The sequence below is a fragment of the Bos javanicus genome, chromosome 5, assembly GCF_032452875.1.
Source record: "Bos javanicus breed banteng chromosome 5, ARS-OSU_banteng_1.0, whole genome shotgun sequence".
Classification (NCBI taxonomy): Eukaryota; Metazoa; Chordata; class Mammalia; order Artiodactyla; family Bovidae; genus Bos; species Bos javanicus.
In genome coordinates, this window is record NC_083872.1 from 79,044,993 (window position 1) to 79,061,955 (window position 16,963).

The 16,963-nt window shown below is 37.5% G+C and overlaps 1 protein-coding gene across 5 annotated transcripts in view; it reads left to right on the top strand.

Moving 5' to 3' along the window:
• Nucleotides 1–16,963, top strand: part of DENND5B (DENN domain containing 5B) — a 221,050-nt gene that overhangs the window by 97,488 nt on the left and 106,599 nt on the right. For 2 of the 5 annotated variants that reach the window (XM_061417469.1, XM_061417471.1), the window contains exons 2-4: nt 745–810; nt 3,681–3,790; nt 15,056–15,722. In XM_061417469.1, coding sequence (XP_061273453.1) covers nt 745–810; nt 3,681–3,790; nt 15,056–15,722 — 843 coding nt within the window. Of the gene's footprint in view, nt 1–744; nt 811–896; nt 1,839–3,680; nt 3,791–15,055; nt 15,723–16,963 lie in introns of those variants that run through there. The other 3 variants (XM_061417470.1, XM_061417472.1, XM_061417474.1) reach the window with 2 other exon arrangements.

Consider the following 16,963-nt stretch of genomic DNA (forward strand, 5'->3'; position numbering starts at 1 on the left):
TCCAGTATACCACATTACACCTTTCTTCTCTCCTTAGGCTCCTCTCAGCTATGATAGTTTCTGAGACCTTACTTGTTTTTGATGACCTTGACAGTTTTGACAAGTATTCATCCAGGTGTATTGTAGGTTGCTCCTCTTGGAATTTGTCTGACTTTTTTCTACTGGTTAGACAGGGGTTGTAAGATCATATGGACTATGTTTAGCCTTGTAAAAATTGCCAAACTGTCTTTCCTAAGAGGTTATACCTTTTTGCATTACCGCCAGCAATTTATGAGCGTTCTGTCTCTTTGCATACTTATCAGATTTTGGTATAGTCAGTTTCTTGAACTTCAGCCAATCTGATAGGTTTACAGAAGTTGGGATGCAATTTCCATAGTTCGTCATTTAGTCTTACTATCATATTTTATTATATCTGGCATTAGCTTTCTGCTGATACTTCTTTTTAAATTAGCATTAAGAAAAGAACATGCACCTTTTCCCATATGAATAATTGTTACAGATGTTTAAATGGCATTTCACTTATTACATTAAAATGCAATTACTTATTCTCTTTGCTTTCTTATCACTAATAGCCTATAAGCTACATACTATTGGTGTTGTGTTCTGTTGATGTTAATGTCTCATGTTTAATTGCTTTTGTTTAATTTTTTTAATTCTTATTTTCCATTCTTCAAAGTCATTATTGCTTTTTTGTTTGTGTTTCTTTGTTCATAAAAGCTTTTTTATTTCTATTACATTATGTAGTTTTGTACCAATGGCTAGAAGCAGATCGTCATGGCAAGAGCCAAGATGCTGCAAATACGACTTCAGGTAAAAATAAAAAGTTGAGGTGTTAGAAGTTATTATTTTAATTCACCCCAAATCCATCATAATTGTTTCATTATTCAGTTTTGCTTAGGCAAAAAAATTTGTTATTTTGTATTTCTGTTCTCTTATTTGCATCTTAATTTTTGTAAAGATCTCATTTGCTTCAAGCCTTGAAGAAATTAATTCATTAGTCTTTAAGCTGTCTTGGCAGATATGTTCTATTTTCTTAGGAGGAAAGGTTTAATTGTAGTTTAAGTTTAGTAGGAGGTTATTTGGCAATATTACTTGAAATTAAGTCTACTTGTTGCGGGGGATATTAATAATTGCACAAATTTATAATCCTTGTTTATTTCAGGATAGTGTTTGAAAGGTGGATTTTAGGTTAATTAAAGCATCCTTATGTAATTTCCATTTCCTTGGAATCCAGATTCTTAGACTGGTTCATTTTTCCTGTTAACCTAACAGTAAATTCTAAGTTAGAGGTTTATGGGTTCAAAATGCAAAGGTTAGGTTCCCCTGTCTCACATCTCCAAAAGTCATCTCAAGGATTCTTTTATTTGACTGATATTAATAGGAATAGCTGCATTTACTCACTTCTAGATCCTTAACAGTGTTGTCAGAATTTTCAGTCAGCTTCTCTCCACATTTTCTTCAAAATAATATTTGCCAAGACAGCTGTATATATAGCAATGATCTCCCCGCCTCTTTTAGAGCAGTCTAATAAGAAGTGGTGGTGGTAGTGGTGGCAGTGGTGATGATGGTTCTGTTTTTCTTTTGTTAGATTTGTATTTCTGTTTCATGGGGTTTTGTTTTTGTGAAATTCTTTTTCTCTCAAGGTGGTTTTCTTTCTCTCTTCTGGTTGATTCATTGTTCCTCTAGGGTGTGGTGTTCCTTAGTTAACAGGACAATTATGTTGAAAATAGCAGTGTCATGACTTTTTCTGATTTATTTCCTGTCACATTAATAACTTGATATATGAATGAAGATAAAGTTACTATTTTAACCAAACTCAGGCAGAAATCCATTAAAAGGTAAGTGTTGCAAGGATTTATATCCTCATTATATGCTGTTTCTTCTGCCCCTGCAGTATTTCATATTTTATTTACATTTGTGAATGATAAAATAAGCATTTTTGGTATTTGAGGGCAGGTAAAGGAGAGGGTTTCTTGATGGCTGGGTATTATCTAAGGTGAGATTATCCTTTTGCTGTGTCACTGGCACAGTCAGCAGCATAAACCTTAGAACCAGGAGAGGATTCTAGTTTTGCTTTTTCTCTGACTTAAACTGAAGTGAAATATAACCTTTTTTTTTAATGAAGAAGTAAATAATCTAAAAATTCTTAGTGTTTACATAAGAATCTAGTACCAGCTAAAGATACCATTTACTCTTTGTGAAATCAACCGTGAACCCTGACTCATTTCTTCGGACATAGTGACTCTTAAACGGTTTCGTATTGTCCACTGACTTTTCCCATGTTCACATACCCTAGAAGCATGGTGCAGAAATTGATAAACATTCACTGGGGACACCTTTGACAGTTTCTCTTCTAGAAGTGAAAGCTCTTTACTGTGTCACTTAGAAGATGAAAATATGAGGTAGAAAGATAGAGAGATGGAGTGCTTGCCTAAATAACGAAGAGGAATCCAAAGGAAAAAGATTGTTAGCCAAAGGCCTAAATTAGAAGTAATAGGTTAGTTGTTGCAACAGATCTGTTTAAATTATGTGCCTATATTCAAAACACTCCTGTGTGTTTTATATTGCATTCTCCAACAAAATTTTAGAGTGTGACTTTTCCCTGCGTCTGAGATCTGTTAAGTTTCTCACTGAAAGGTGTTTTAGGATACATCTTTTAGATTTTTACCAGAGATGGAAACTGAATCTAACTAGGTGTCCACATGTGACTCATGAATTGTTTTATGATATTTTTGTTTGTACAATTACTGGTAAGTAGCATTTATCTTTGAATATATCAGCTTGTGTTTTGTAATTAGAACTTAAAAAGTAGAAAAAAACACAAGAGACAGATGGTATTGCTCCCAAGGTCTTTCTAATTCCTTAATCTCAACTTTTTGACACTGAGAATTTAAGATCTGTCCATATTAAAATATTTTATGAAACTAAGGCATTTGGAGGCAGCAGGTCTCACGGAAGTTAATTTGGTTAAGACTTTAAAGAACTGAGCTGACAGCTTTACTGAATTTTGTTATATGTAATGATCAAAGCATAGCCTTTTACCTTTTCAGGATTTTAACAGGTGATTAATTTGGCTTAGAATAGCTTCTTTTTAGAGGTTAGTGTTCTTTAATGTGTCCTGTTTACTAAACCAGACAACTCAGTAATGATGTTTCTGATTCTATTAATTCTTGTAAAAGCGTGGAGATGCAGTCACGTTTATCACGTTTATCAGAGGATTTTGTGAAAACTCAAGCAAACTTGCCTCCTTTGGGCACTGCACCATTAAGTTTATATATGTAAAAAATTTCAGAATCTTAGTTACAGTTAGTTTATTTTGAAATGTTTCTTTAGTGAGTTAAATGTTTCCAAATAGGATTTTTTTTTTTTTTGGTCATCATGTGTTGAAATGAGGACAGTAATTAGGTCACAGCAAGGATTATTTTAGCGTATCTTGATTTTTAGTATTAGTTGTCTAGCCAGGATTTTAAAATTTGTATTATGAAGTTTTAAATGCACGTCTCTTATTAAAAGTTCCTTTTTAGTTGTCCATGGAAAAATTTACAAGCCAGACTATTAGAGGTAGAAAGTGAATCAGATTTCAACACTATCACTCAGTGTATTTACAAAATAAAAATAAAATTATGACATGCTTTTGAAAAAATTCTGCATATTAACTAATTATTAATTATCTGTTGTAGGTGAAAATTTTGACCAGAGTCCTTTGAGAAGAACATTCAAATCCAAAGTTCTGGCCCACTATCCTCAGAATATAGAATGGAACCCTTTTGATCAAGATGCAGTAAACATGGTATGTGGTTTTTTTCTCCTCTTCAAGGCCTTCTTTTTATTTTATTAATATGACAGTTGTGACTATATTTTGAATTTGTACATTATTTCATTTCATTTAAGCCTTTAAATAAAAAAATTTTTTAAATAGTATTATCCTTACTTTCCAGCTGTGGAAAATGAAGCTCAGAGAAGCTAAGTAACTTGCCTAAGATCCCCATAGCTAATTAGTACATACAACAGCCCCTAAGCAGCCTGTTTTCTTTTCCTGCCATTAAGCTGTGTGGTGAATTTGCATTAATTAATACATAGATTCTTTGACAACAGTGATAATAGTTTGGTTCCTGGAGAGGAGCCTGATGGAAGGTACATGATTATAGTTTTCATATTTCAAGGAATGTTATATGATGGGTCTGTAATTTATTATGTTCACAAAGTAAGGTAGGAAAGGAACTTAAGTGCCTCATTTAGATGTTAGTAGGAATTTGTTTATAAGGAATTTAAAATAATGTAATGAGTTACCAGTGGTGATTGTAAGTCCCATTAGAGGTTCTTAAAAATACAGTCGGTCATAATTGTCCCATTAGAGGTTCTTAAAAGTAGTCAGTCATAATTTTCAGGTCAGTTAGGAACAGTTCTTCTTAGAAATCTGGAAAATATTTTGTACCTCCATGAACTCTGCAGTTATAAAAATCAGGGGGTCCCAAAGTGAGCAAATCAGAGATCAGGCACCATAGGGACAAAAATGATTAAAGGTAGACTAAGACACATAGATGTGGTTCTTTATGAGTATTTTAAAGGTGGAACCAAAGGATCCCATTATGATGTGATACTCTAAGGGAAGAAAATATTTAGTAGATACCTGTTAGGTCCCTTATATGTGTTACTTTCACATACTTGCTTACACATACCGAGTGAGGATTATTATTCATATTTTACAGAGATTAAGTTAGTTGCCCAAAGTTGTACAGGGAGTCTCAGAGATTAAATCCAGATTATTTTTACTCTCTAGTTCACTTTTTTCCCACCTGCATGCTACTTCCCCCAAAGAAAAACTATATGTTTTTAATAACTTGGTTTTCACCTGCTCTCAGGGATATGATATTTCTATATCACAGTAAACCCATTCCAGTCTGATGTTACTCCAAGAAGGGAATTTCATGGTACCTTTTCTAAGGACAGATGACTAAGGCATATGGTACTTCGACTTTGATTCTTTACAGAGCATGGTATAGTTACTTCTCTAAACTGTTGCCCTATACTAGAGTAACAGGAGATGTCACTTTGCTAGAAGTTAATACTGTAGGGCCTAGCCTCATCTTTGGTGAAGACAGTGCTGTAGATATTAAGCAGAATACAACTGTTAGTCATATTTATGAGACTTGGAGAAGTGCAGACAAGCTTCTTACTAAAATAGTCAGCAAAAAGCAGTGACAGAAAATAAATTATCAGCTGCTTATGTCAGAAAATTAATGGAAAGATATTAATGATATAAAAGAGTACCTAATGAAACATTGGAAGAATGGATAAGAATGTAAATGGATTATAACACTAATTTTCTTAAATTAGTGATACATTTCAAAGTATTTATAAATTATTATGTGAGAAGTCAGAATGGTGTCCAAAACTAGATTCTTATTATCATATGAATCCATAGTCATTTGAACAAAATGCCGCACTTGATGTATTTTATTACTTTTAATCATTTGGATGTCTTAATAGTAAGATATCTGTGTTAACCTTTGCCTCTGTCTAGCATTTATCTTTTGGAGAAGGAAATGGCAACCCACTCCAGTACTCTTGCCTGGAAAATCCCATGGATGGAGGAGCCTGGTAGGCTACAGTCCATGGGGTCACAAAGACTTGGACACGACTGACCGACTTCACTTTCACTTTTCACTTTCATGCATTGGAGAAGGAAATGGCAACCCACTCCAGTGTTCTTGCCTGGAGAATTCCAAGGGCGGGGGAGCCTGGTGGGCTGCCGTCTGTGGGGTCGCACAGAGTCGGATACAACTAAAGTAACTTAGCAGCAGCAGCAGCATTTATCTCTAAAGCAATTGTCTGCTTCCTTGACTGTCTTTAATATTTTCTTTATCTGTTGTCTCTGAGTTATTTTATGTAAACAGGAAACATTTCCCTCTGAAGAACAGACTTGTAGGCTTGTGTTTTGATGCTTAAACACAATACGGCATTTTGTTTTTTGCTGCAGATCTAAAAGGATTTACTAGTACTCCTTGAAAATCTCTGTAAAGCATTCCATTAAACTAGTATGCATTTGGGTCATAGATTTACTGCCCTTAATTTCCTCTTTGATTTATTAGTAAGTGCATTTGTATGAATCTATAATTTATTCCCACTTAAAGATAGAAAGCTTTGTTGTTAGCTTTAGCAAAATTCCACTCCAGTAAGTTACTGCCTTCTATAGTATCACTCATTCTGCTAAACAAAGTGGAGCTTTAAATAAGGATCATTCAGTTCAGTTCAGTCTCTCAGTCGTGTCCGACTCTTTGCGACCCCATGAACTGCATCATGCCAGGCCTCCATGTCCATCACCAACTCCCGGAGTCCACCCAAACCCATGTCCATTGAGTCAGTGATGCCATCCAACCATCTCATCCTCTGTTGTCCCCTTCTCCTCCTGCCCTCAATCTTTCCCAGCATCAGGGTCTTTTCAAATGAGTCAGCTCTTCGCATCAGGTGCCCAAAGTATTGGAGTTTCAGCTTCAACATCAGTCCTTCCAATGAACACCCAGGACTGATCTCCTTTAGGATGGACTGTTTGGATCTCCTTGCAGTCCAAGGGACTCTCAAGAGTCTTCTCTAACACTACAGTTCAAAAGCATCAATTCTTACTGAGCTCAGCTTTCTTCACAGTCCAACTCTCACATCCATACATGACCACTGAAAAAACCATAGCCTTGACTAGATGGACCTTTGTTGACAAAGTAATGTCTCTGCTTTTTAATATGCTGTCTAGGTTGGTCATAACTTTCCTTCCAAGGAGTAATTGTCTTTTAATTTCATGGCTGCAGTCACCATCGGCAGTGATTTTGGAGCCCAGAAAAATAAAGTCAGCCACTGTTTCCACCGTTTCCGCATCTCTTTGCCATAAAGTGATGGGACCAGATGCCACGATCTTAGTTTTCTTAATGTTGAGCTTTAAGCCAACATTTTCACTCTCCTCTTTCACTTTCATTAAGAAGCTCTTCAGTTCTTCTTCACTTTCTGCCATGAGGGTGGTATCATCTGCATATCTAAGGTTATTGATATTTCTCCCAGCAATCTTGATTCCAGCTTGTGTTTCCTCCAACCCAGCGTTTCTCATGATGTACTCTGCATTTAAGTTAAATAAGCAGGGTAACAATATACATCCTTGACGTACTCCTTTCCCAATTTGGAACCAGTCTGTTGTTCCATGTCCAGTTCTAGCTGTTGCTTCCTGACCTACATATAGGTTTCTCAGGAGACAGGTCAAGTGGTCTGGTATTCCCATCTCTTTCAGAATTTTCCACAGTTTACTGTGATCCACACAGTCAAAGGCTTTGGCATAGTCAATAAAGCAGAAATAGATGTTTTTCTGGAACTCTCTTTTTCCATGATCCAGTGGATGTTGGCAATCTGATCTCTGGTTCCTCTGCCTTTTCTAAAACAAGCTTGAACATCTGAAAGTTCACGGTTCGTGTATTGCCTGGCTCGGAGAATTTTAAACATCACTTTACTAGTGTGTGACACTAATTTCATACAAATTAAGTCCCCCAAAGCAATGAAACTTGTTAAACAACAACAAAAAATCCCGTATATGAGTGCAATGCATATGTAACAGCAAATAAGTATGTGACATTTGAAATTTTCTGAATTAATTGCTTTTGAAACAGGTGAAAAAAAAAAGAAAACTATATAATTTGAACTTTTAACTATCATGCTTAATTTCTCAAAGGAAGTCTTGGAACTTCTATTATTTGTTGTAGTAAATCTCCTGTTCATTTAAAACTTTTCCTCAATTCTTCCTTTTCTTTGGGTTTGGATGTCCTATAGTCCAGGTAGGGATATATATTCATAGATCTGTATTCTAATCTTGTACCTTCTACTATATTGCTTAGAGCAATTGCTTATAAACTTAATGTTATTAAACTTTTTAATGTCACATCACTATCAATAAAATATTTTTGAGTGTGCAAAAAAAAAAATTGCTTTTATATCTCTTTTGGTTGTGGATTCACAGATTTTTGTGGGAAAAAAATGGAAGTATCATAAAGCAGAGAGAAAAAAAAAATCATATACCCACCACCAAGAAGTAACAGATGTCAACATTTGACAAATTTGCTTCAGAGCCATACCTTTCCTCTTAAATGAAACAAAGCAATGCAAATGGAGCTGAAGTCCCCCCCCCCCTCCATTTCAGATCTCCTAATGAAAACTGTGTATTAGCGTCTGTGACTGTCTATGTAATGTTCTAGTAGACAGAGCTTATACTTAAGAATGTGGTGAACCTAGGAATGGTTAGGAAGAAAATGTGGTCAGTAGCTTTTTAAGCATGTTCTGTGAAATATTAAGATTCCATTTTGTATATATGTCCTAAATAAAACATCTGATATATAAATTTTCAGATAATTGAAGACTAATAACTATTATATAGCTGTTTATAAAGCTCAGTTTACTGTTTACTTTGATCCCAAAGAAGAGTGGAGTGGAATGAAGAGTAAAGAGTAAAGGATACATTGTAACTGACCCCCTGCTGCCTGTCTTTTTCATTCTCCACACTACAGCTTCTGTTTCTGCTTTCCTTCCTCTCTGAAAGGAAGACATTTTCCTGTCTCTCTTCCACTTCTTCCTCTAGTGAATTCTTCATATTGACATTTCAGATTTCATTTTAAACATGATTTCCTCAAAGAAGCTATCCCTGACCACCACCTTCACCACCCTTCCAACATTTAGCCAGGTCCCCTTAAGTTCTCTTGGCACCATGTACCTTTTTGTAGCACCATTACAGTTACAATTAATTAATTATATAGCTGGTTGTCCTACTCCTTGTCTCCTGCTATAAAGTAAGAACCATTAGGACAGGAACACACTCTTACTGATTGTGATAGATGGCTCAGAGTTAAAGAATTCGCCGGCTTAGCAGGAAATGTAGGTTTGATCCCTGGATCGGGAAGATCCCTTGGAGAAGGAAATGCAGTCCCCTCCAGCATTCTTGCCTGGAAAATCCAACAGGCAGAGGAGCCTGGCGGTCTACATTCCATGGGGTTGCAAAGAGTCAGATACCACTTAGCGACTAAACCACCATATCCTTAGCTTTGCACATAGTTGAGGTTCAGACCATTAAATAAATGAAGGAGTATATGCTTGCTTACAGAACTTCGCTTCCCCATCTTTGATCAGGTATCACCTCTACTGCAAAACTATCTCTTAAGCAGGAATAGTTAGGTGCTCTGTCTTCTCTGTTCCTGAAACATGTTGAACACTCTCTGTAGCAATAGGGATCACATTATTTTGTAACTGTTGGTTTATATGTCTCTGTTTCCTATTAGAGTGTAAGCTCCCAGAGGTAAAAAATTATTTTCATATTTGTCTTCTGAGTTATCAAGATCTAATGCAATATATGACATAAAGTAAATGTTTATTAAATGAAGAAGGGAAAGAGAAGGAAAGAAGGAAGGAACAGAAAACTAACCGACTCATTAAGAGTTTTCTCAATAGCTTTTATTTGTAACATAAGAGAAAAGGAATGGGATTGATAGAGCCATAGAAAATGGGGGAAAAATTGTTGCAGTTCTAGCCACACTGACTAAAAGAATCCAGAGAGATAATAAGGATATTTGGTCACTCAAACCAAGAAAGGTACACAGACAGCATTGTGAGCCTACTGTGGCTCGAGTAATCTAGCCAATGACAATCTGATTAGCAGTGACAGCTCTTAAGTTTTTTAGTTGTCGTGAGAGTGGGGTGGGGAGAGGATATTGTTAGTAAACATCAGTATTAGAGGATAAAAGATATTGATTGTCATGGTGAGCAAATCTTGATTTATAGTTTAGAATTATGAAAAATAAGTCATATGATTCTCACTGTTAAAAATGAAAAACAATAGCATTTTCCAACTATGGTTCCCAGATTAGAAATATAATTCTTATTTTTTTTTTTTTTTTTATTTGTAGGAGAGTTTAAGAATTCCTACATCTGCTATCTGTAGCATAGAAAGTCATTCTTCCCTTTGGGCATAACTTTTGGCAAGCTTTTCCTGTAAATGTCTGAATGCATGCTAAAGAAAGCTACAGACCCTTAAGGGAATATTTGGCAGCTCTTCAAAAACAGTTTGAGCTTGAATTTAATGGTTTATGATGTCAGGAAAGCCTGTCAATTAAATTAAGTCTTTATGTTGACTTTGGAGGTCACTGTGTATTGCCTACTTGATATAAGAGAACTATGGACTGAATGAAGAGATGAACTAAATCTGATCCTGTTCCCTGAACTGTTTTTGATTGTTTTCTTGTTCGTTGATTTATTCATTCATTTAAAAGACACTTACGTATGCCACGCACTATGCTGTGCACGTTTGAGCTTAGCCTGAGGCAAGACTGATTCACATCATCCTTCCTATAACCTTTATTGACTCTAGTAAATGTGTCAGATGAATTTTCATTCATAATCAGTAGAGGATCTCATTGACTTGTTATAATGAAAGCAACCTTAATCTAAAGGCCTAATTATGAAAATATCCTGCCATGGCCTTTTTTTCCCCAAGATTAGGAATAAGCAAAATTTCCCCCCAACAAATCCAGATATTCATGTGTTTTATCTAAATCTGTATCTTATTCTGCCCAAATATACACATTAATTTAATTTTTGTCAACATACATATATAATAATGATTAAAGCTACTATCAGATCAGATCAGTCGCTCAGTCGTGTCCGACTCTTTGCAACCCCATGAATCGCAGCATGCCAGGCCTCCCTGTCCATCACCAACTCCCGGAGTTCACCCAGACTCACGTCCATTGAGTCAGTGATGCCATCCGCCATCTCATCCTCTGTCGTCCCCTTCTCCTCCTGCCCCCAATCCCTCCCAGCATCAGAGTCTTTTCCAGTGAGTCAACTCTTTGCCTGAGGTGGCCAAAGTACTGCAGTTTCAGCTTTAGCATCATTCCTTCCAAAGAAATCCCAGGGCTGATCTCCTTCAGAATGGACTGGTTGGATCTCCTTGCAGTCCAAGGGACTCTCAAGCGTCTTCTCCAACACCACAGTTCAAAAGCATCAATTCTTTGGCACTCAGCCTTCTTCACAGTCCAACTCTCACATCCATACATGACCACAGAAAAAACCATAGCCTTGACTAGACGAACCTTTGTTGGCAAAGTAATGTCTCTGCTTTTGAATATGCTATCTAGGTTGGTCATAACTTTCCTTCCAAGGAGTAAAGCTACTATAGCTGTTTCCAATTCTCATGTTCAGTGATGTGAAATGTAAAGACATTTTCACTGAGATATTTATGCTGAGCTTCACAGTTTTTGCTTTTTACCTTTATCAGTCACCATTTATTATGGCCCAAATACTACATTGTTCCATGTGTGGTACTCTTGAATGGTTAAAGCTATTACCAGTGCTTGAGTAGTTTTTCAGTCTAGAGATGAAACAAAATTAGAGAAACTACTGATGTGTGTCATACATATGCAGTGTACATATACTGTGGTGCAAGGCTTTAACTGCTTCATTCAATAAAAGCTTTTTAGAGGAGAAGTGACATTTTAATGGCATTTATGGGATGAAAACACTATTTTTTTAATGGAAAAAGAAATTAAGGCCTCTTTAAGGTAGTTATATGGAGACTTACAGGAAGTAAGGAACTGTTTTGGGTAAGCTGCATAACAAACCATCTCAGTGTTACTTAAGTGACTTAAAACATAGACTTGCTGTTTTTTTTCCCCCCACACAAAGGGCCAGATAGTAAATAGCTGAGTGTTGTGGGCCGTGCAGTCTCTGTCACAGTGATTCAGCTCTTGTTGTAGTGCAAAACCAGCTAGACAGTGCTTAAAGGGAGTGCGATTGTGTACCAATAAGATTTTACTTTCAAGGCATGTGGCAGATTGGATTTGACCTGTTGTTTTAAAACAAAGCCATCATTCTGCTTACAGATCTGCAGTTTGGGTAGGGTTTGGCAGAGTGGCCCTCCTGTGTTCTAGCAGGTGTCAGTTAGGGTGGATTGAAGGCTGAGGACTAGGATTGTCTGAAGACCCACAGCAGAGTAGGTGAGCTGAAGAGCAGTGGAGGGTGGAGCAAGAGCTGCTGGGGCCGAGTGATGTAGGGCCTCACAGGGGCCTTGTAGTGTGAAGATTTCACCTTCTAACAATATGAGAGACCATTGGAGGGTTTTGAATAGTGGCAAGATCGAACATATTTTTTTAAGAATCACTTTGGCTGCTCTATGAGGAGCAGGTTATTGAGGACAAGGACAAAAGCAAGGAGATGGGTTAACAGGCTATTATATTAAATAGTCATCCACATGAGAGAATAGTATGGCTTAGATTAGAGTAGTAAGAGTAATGATGGAGGTAATCTGCTCCTGAATATATATTTGAAAGTAGAACTGGTCTTTTTTGATGGATTGGGTAATGGAGTGAGCGAGAAAGAAAGGAGTCAAGGGTGACTCCGAGGCTCTGAGCATTCCTGCTGCCTGCTTAGAACCTCTGGGGAAGCCACCGCCCTCACATGCCGGAAGGTTGATGTGCTAAGCAGCCCTCTGTTTCTGTACCTGTGCTGCTGAAAACCCTCCAGAGGTTTCTCATACCCCTCCTCAGACTTATGCTGTGACTCTCCAAGGCCCTTTGGGGTTCAATATCTCCTGCAGTCACTCTCCTCCCCACACCTTTCATTCTGCTCCCCACCCACAGTGAACCTCACGTTCTGTCTTCTGGGCTTTTGCCTATGCCCTCTCTGCCTTCATTTCATCTCATTAACACCTGTACTTACCTCAGGTCTCCACTTGGGCTTCCTTCATTTTTTCCCCTGGTCATTTGTTATTTTTAGTCACTACGTCATGTCCACCTTACCTACCTCCTGAGACCACCTTACTTACCTCCCGAGAAATCTGCATGCAGGTCAAGAAGCAATAGTTAGAACTGGACAGGGAACAACAGACTGGTTCCAAATCGGGAAAGGAGTATGTCAAGGCTGTATATTGTCACCCTACTTATTTAACTCATATGCAGAGTACATAATGCAAAGTGCTGGGCTGGATGAAGCACAAGCTGGAATCAAGATTGCCGGGAGAAATATCAATAACCTCAGATATATAGATGACACCACCCTTATGGCAGAAAGCAAAGAGGAACTAAAGAGCCTCTTGATGAAAGTGAAAGAGGAGAGTGAAAAAGCTGGCTTAAAACTCAACATTCAAAAAACTAAGATCATGGCATCTGGTCCCATCACTTCATGGCAAATAGATGGGAAAACAATGGAAACAGTGAGAGACTTTATCTTTTTGGGCTCCAGAATCACTGTGGATGGTGACTGCAGCCATGAAATTAAAAGATACTTGTTCCTTGGAAGAAAAGCTGTGACCAACCTAGATAGCATATTAAAAAGCAGAGACATTACTTTGCTGACAAAGGTCCATCTAGTCAAAGCTGTGGTTTTTCCAGTGGCCATGTATGGATGTGAGAGTTGGACTATAAAGAAAGCTGAGCGCCAAAGAATTGATGCTTTAGAACTGTGGTGTTGGAAAAAAGTCTTAAGAGTTCCTAGGACTGCAGGGAGATCCAATCAGTCCATCAGAATGTTCATTGGAAGGACTGATGCTCAAGCTTTGGCCACCTGACGCGAAGAACTGACTCATTTGAAAAGACCCTGATGCTGGCAAGGATTGAAGGCAGGAGGAGAAGGGGACAACAGAGGATGAGATGATAGGATGGCCTTACTGACTTGATGGACATGAGTTTGTGCAAGCTCTGGGAGTTGGAGATAGACAGAGAGGCCTGGTGTGCTCAGTCCATGGGGAGTCAGACACGACTGAACGACTGAACTGAACTGAACTGAAATCATGTCTGACTCTTCTGCAACCCCATAGACTGTAGCCCACCAGTGCTCCTCTGTCCATGACATTTCCCAGGCAAGAATACTGGAGTGGGTTACCATTTCCTTCTCCAGGGGATCTTCCTGATCCAGGGATAGGACCTGTGTCTCCTGCTCTGACAGGTGGATTTTTTATCACTGATCTGCCAGGAAAGTGCCTTTTCTGGTAGCTCCCTCTTTTCTCATTTATGTCCTCCTATTGTGTTTTTCCTAGCAGCCTATGTTTACCCTATCACAGCACTTCCCATAGTTTATAGTTTATATATATTTTTAATAGTCTGTTGTCCTTATTGCACTGGTAACTCCAGGGGAGCAGAAACTATATTTCTCACCGTTTTATCACTATCATAGGGCCTGGCTCAGAAAGGCGGTTAATAAGTGTTTGTTCACAATTTGAATGAAAGTCATAACTCTTAAGGGAATTAAATTTTTTTATAATGTGGGGATTTGGGAGAACTTCTAAATTTTATACCAGATCAATTATTAAATCTGAAATAAAAGAAAAAAAAGTCATATGGTAAAATTATTTCTATGCAGAAAGCATATTGTAATACAAAGTAGAAAGGAATAATAGAAAAATTAATAATCATGATTTTAGGATAGTTGAATTACAATTCTGTTTTCCTTAGTACATTTCAAATTTTCTATAATTTTTCTTGTTTAAAATGTTTTAGACTCAATTCTAATTTTTTTGCTTTATAAAGTATCTTAAATATAGCATCTTTAAGTCTTCAGGTAATTTTATTCTCAAATTTAACTCAATCCTGGTTGGTTCCCAAGACCTGGGGCATAATCTCTGCTGGAAGTAATCTGAAGTGTCTTGGTTCTACCCTTCTGCTTCAGTAAAGAAAAATCAATCCATTTTTAACATTTATTTTTTCTAAGGACAAAGTATCATATTGTTTAAAAGAGCAAAAATTATACTTTTGTTTTTATTATTCTGTTTTAACTTTTTTCCATTTATCAAATGAACCTTCACCTGCTTCTGTATTCCTCTGAAACATTATCGACTTTAAAAATAGTCCTTAAATATTTGTAAAGTGTCTTTGTCTTAAGGTCACTGATGCAGCAGATGTCATAGATAAAGAAACTAAGGCTCAGAGAAGTTACATGACTTAATGAAGGTCATAAGCTCAGATAGAACTTCACAACCATTTTTCTCTGGTTTGAATTTGTTCATATATTGCCTTCTGATGCTTTTCTTCTCCTTCCTCCACAGTTGTGCATGCCTAAAGGGCTGTCTTTCAGAACACAAACTGACAACAAAGACCCTCAGTTCCACTCATTTATAATTACCCGGGAAGATGGATCTCGTACCTACGGTTTTGTTCTCACTTTTTATGAAGAAGTTACAAGTAAGCAAATCTGCACAGCAATGCAGACACTCTACCAGATGCACAATGCAGAGCATTACAGCAGCGTGTACGCTTCATCCTCCTGCAGCATGGATTCACTGGCGAGCAGTATTGACGAGGGAGATACAACTTCCCTTTTGAAACTCCAGCGATACAACTCCTATGACATCAGCAGAGACACCCTGTATGTTTCAAAAAGTATATGTTTGATCACACCACTGCCTTTCATGCAGGCCTGCAAGAAATTCCTCATCCAACTTTACAAGGCAGTTACCTCACAGCAGCCACCACCTTTGCCTCTTGAGAGCTACATCCATAATATTCTCTATGAGGTGCCCCTTCCACCTCCAGGAAGATCACTGAAATTTTATGGTGTTTATGAACCTGTCATCTGCCAGAGGCCGGGGCTCAATGAACTCCCCCTCTCCGATTACCCTCTCCGAGAGGTCTTTGAGCTCCTGGGCCTAGAGAACCTGGTGCAGGTATTTACCTGTGTTCTTCTGGAGATGCAGATCCTTCTCTATTCACAAGGTAGGTCTGCCCTAAAGTTTAGGTCTCCCAAAACCAACTGCTTATGCTCTCAGCTACTGGGGTGTATTATTAGAGCCAAATAATTGATGGTCAGAAGTCTTTTCTTCTGTCTTGTGTAAAAGGAGAGAGTTTTAGGTAGGACCAGATGCCAAGAGGTTACTTCTCTTTTAGGTGACAGTGGCTGTAGAGAAAAAGAAGGGAAGAAATATAAAAGCATTAGCTTGGCTGATTTGCATATGTTTATTTTTTTTAATGGAAGTAACCCTTTTTCCCTGATAATACATATTTATTGTAAAAGAAGCATATTTCTCTTTATAATAAAAGTGAGAGAATCCTCTTACTACCAAGACCATGTAGACTTCGCTCTCTTTTTTTTTTTTTTTTTTTACAGATTAGTAAAGGTTCACATAAAAACTCAGCTGACACTGGAAAGGGACAGACAGGATTGTTAACTCTGACGCTTTCTAAGGTGATCACCTTTGGATCTTTGCCTATGGGTGATTTCATAGAGTGAGAGAAGGGGTACAGGCGTGTGAAACAGACATGATTCTCCTAGGTCTAACAGTTCCACCAAAGTTATATGGAGTTTTTGTGTTTTGTTTTTAATCCCAAAGGAAGCTATCGTTGTGATGCTTTTCATTCAGAATTCTCCCAAAACATACTTTAAAAACAAACAGAATTTGGGTTTTATTTTACCAGTGCATCTGCGATGACTAATGTTGAGCCTAGACTAAAGCACTGGTTCCAGTCTGAACCTGAATTTGCAGAGGAGATAGAGATGCTGTGTTTTTTGGATAATGAATTGACAGAAAATATAAAATAATACCTATGCATTGATGGGTTTTTCGAAAAATGTGGCACAAATATTTAGTTTAGTATTTTGCTAACTTGTATTTAGGCTGGCAGAACTGTAGTGCAGTCTTCTGACTGTGGCTGTTAAGCTTATTTTACCAGTTCCCTTTTTTTCTTTTCTATTTTAAATTATAAATGAGACTGAGCCAAGTAGGCTGTATTTGTACTTCCCCATCTTGTGTGTATGTTGACACTGTTTGTGTGTTGACAGCCCTTCACGAGGTTGTATTTTCTTCAGTTTATCCTCATCATGTTCTCTGATAACGTGTTCAAGTGTCTCAGTTTTTGTTGTCCGGAAGTTCTTCTCTAATGACTAATTTAAATTCTTTCCCGTCCTTGTGCTCTTACTTTCTTAGTGCTGGTCGTTACCTGAAGATCACCCTTTGGTA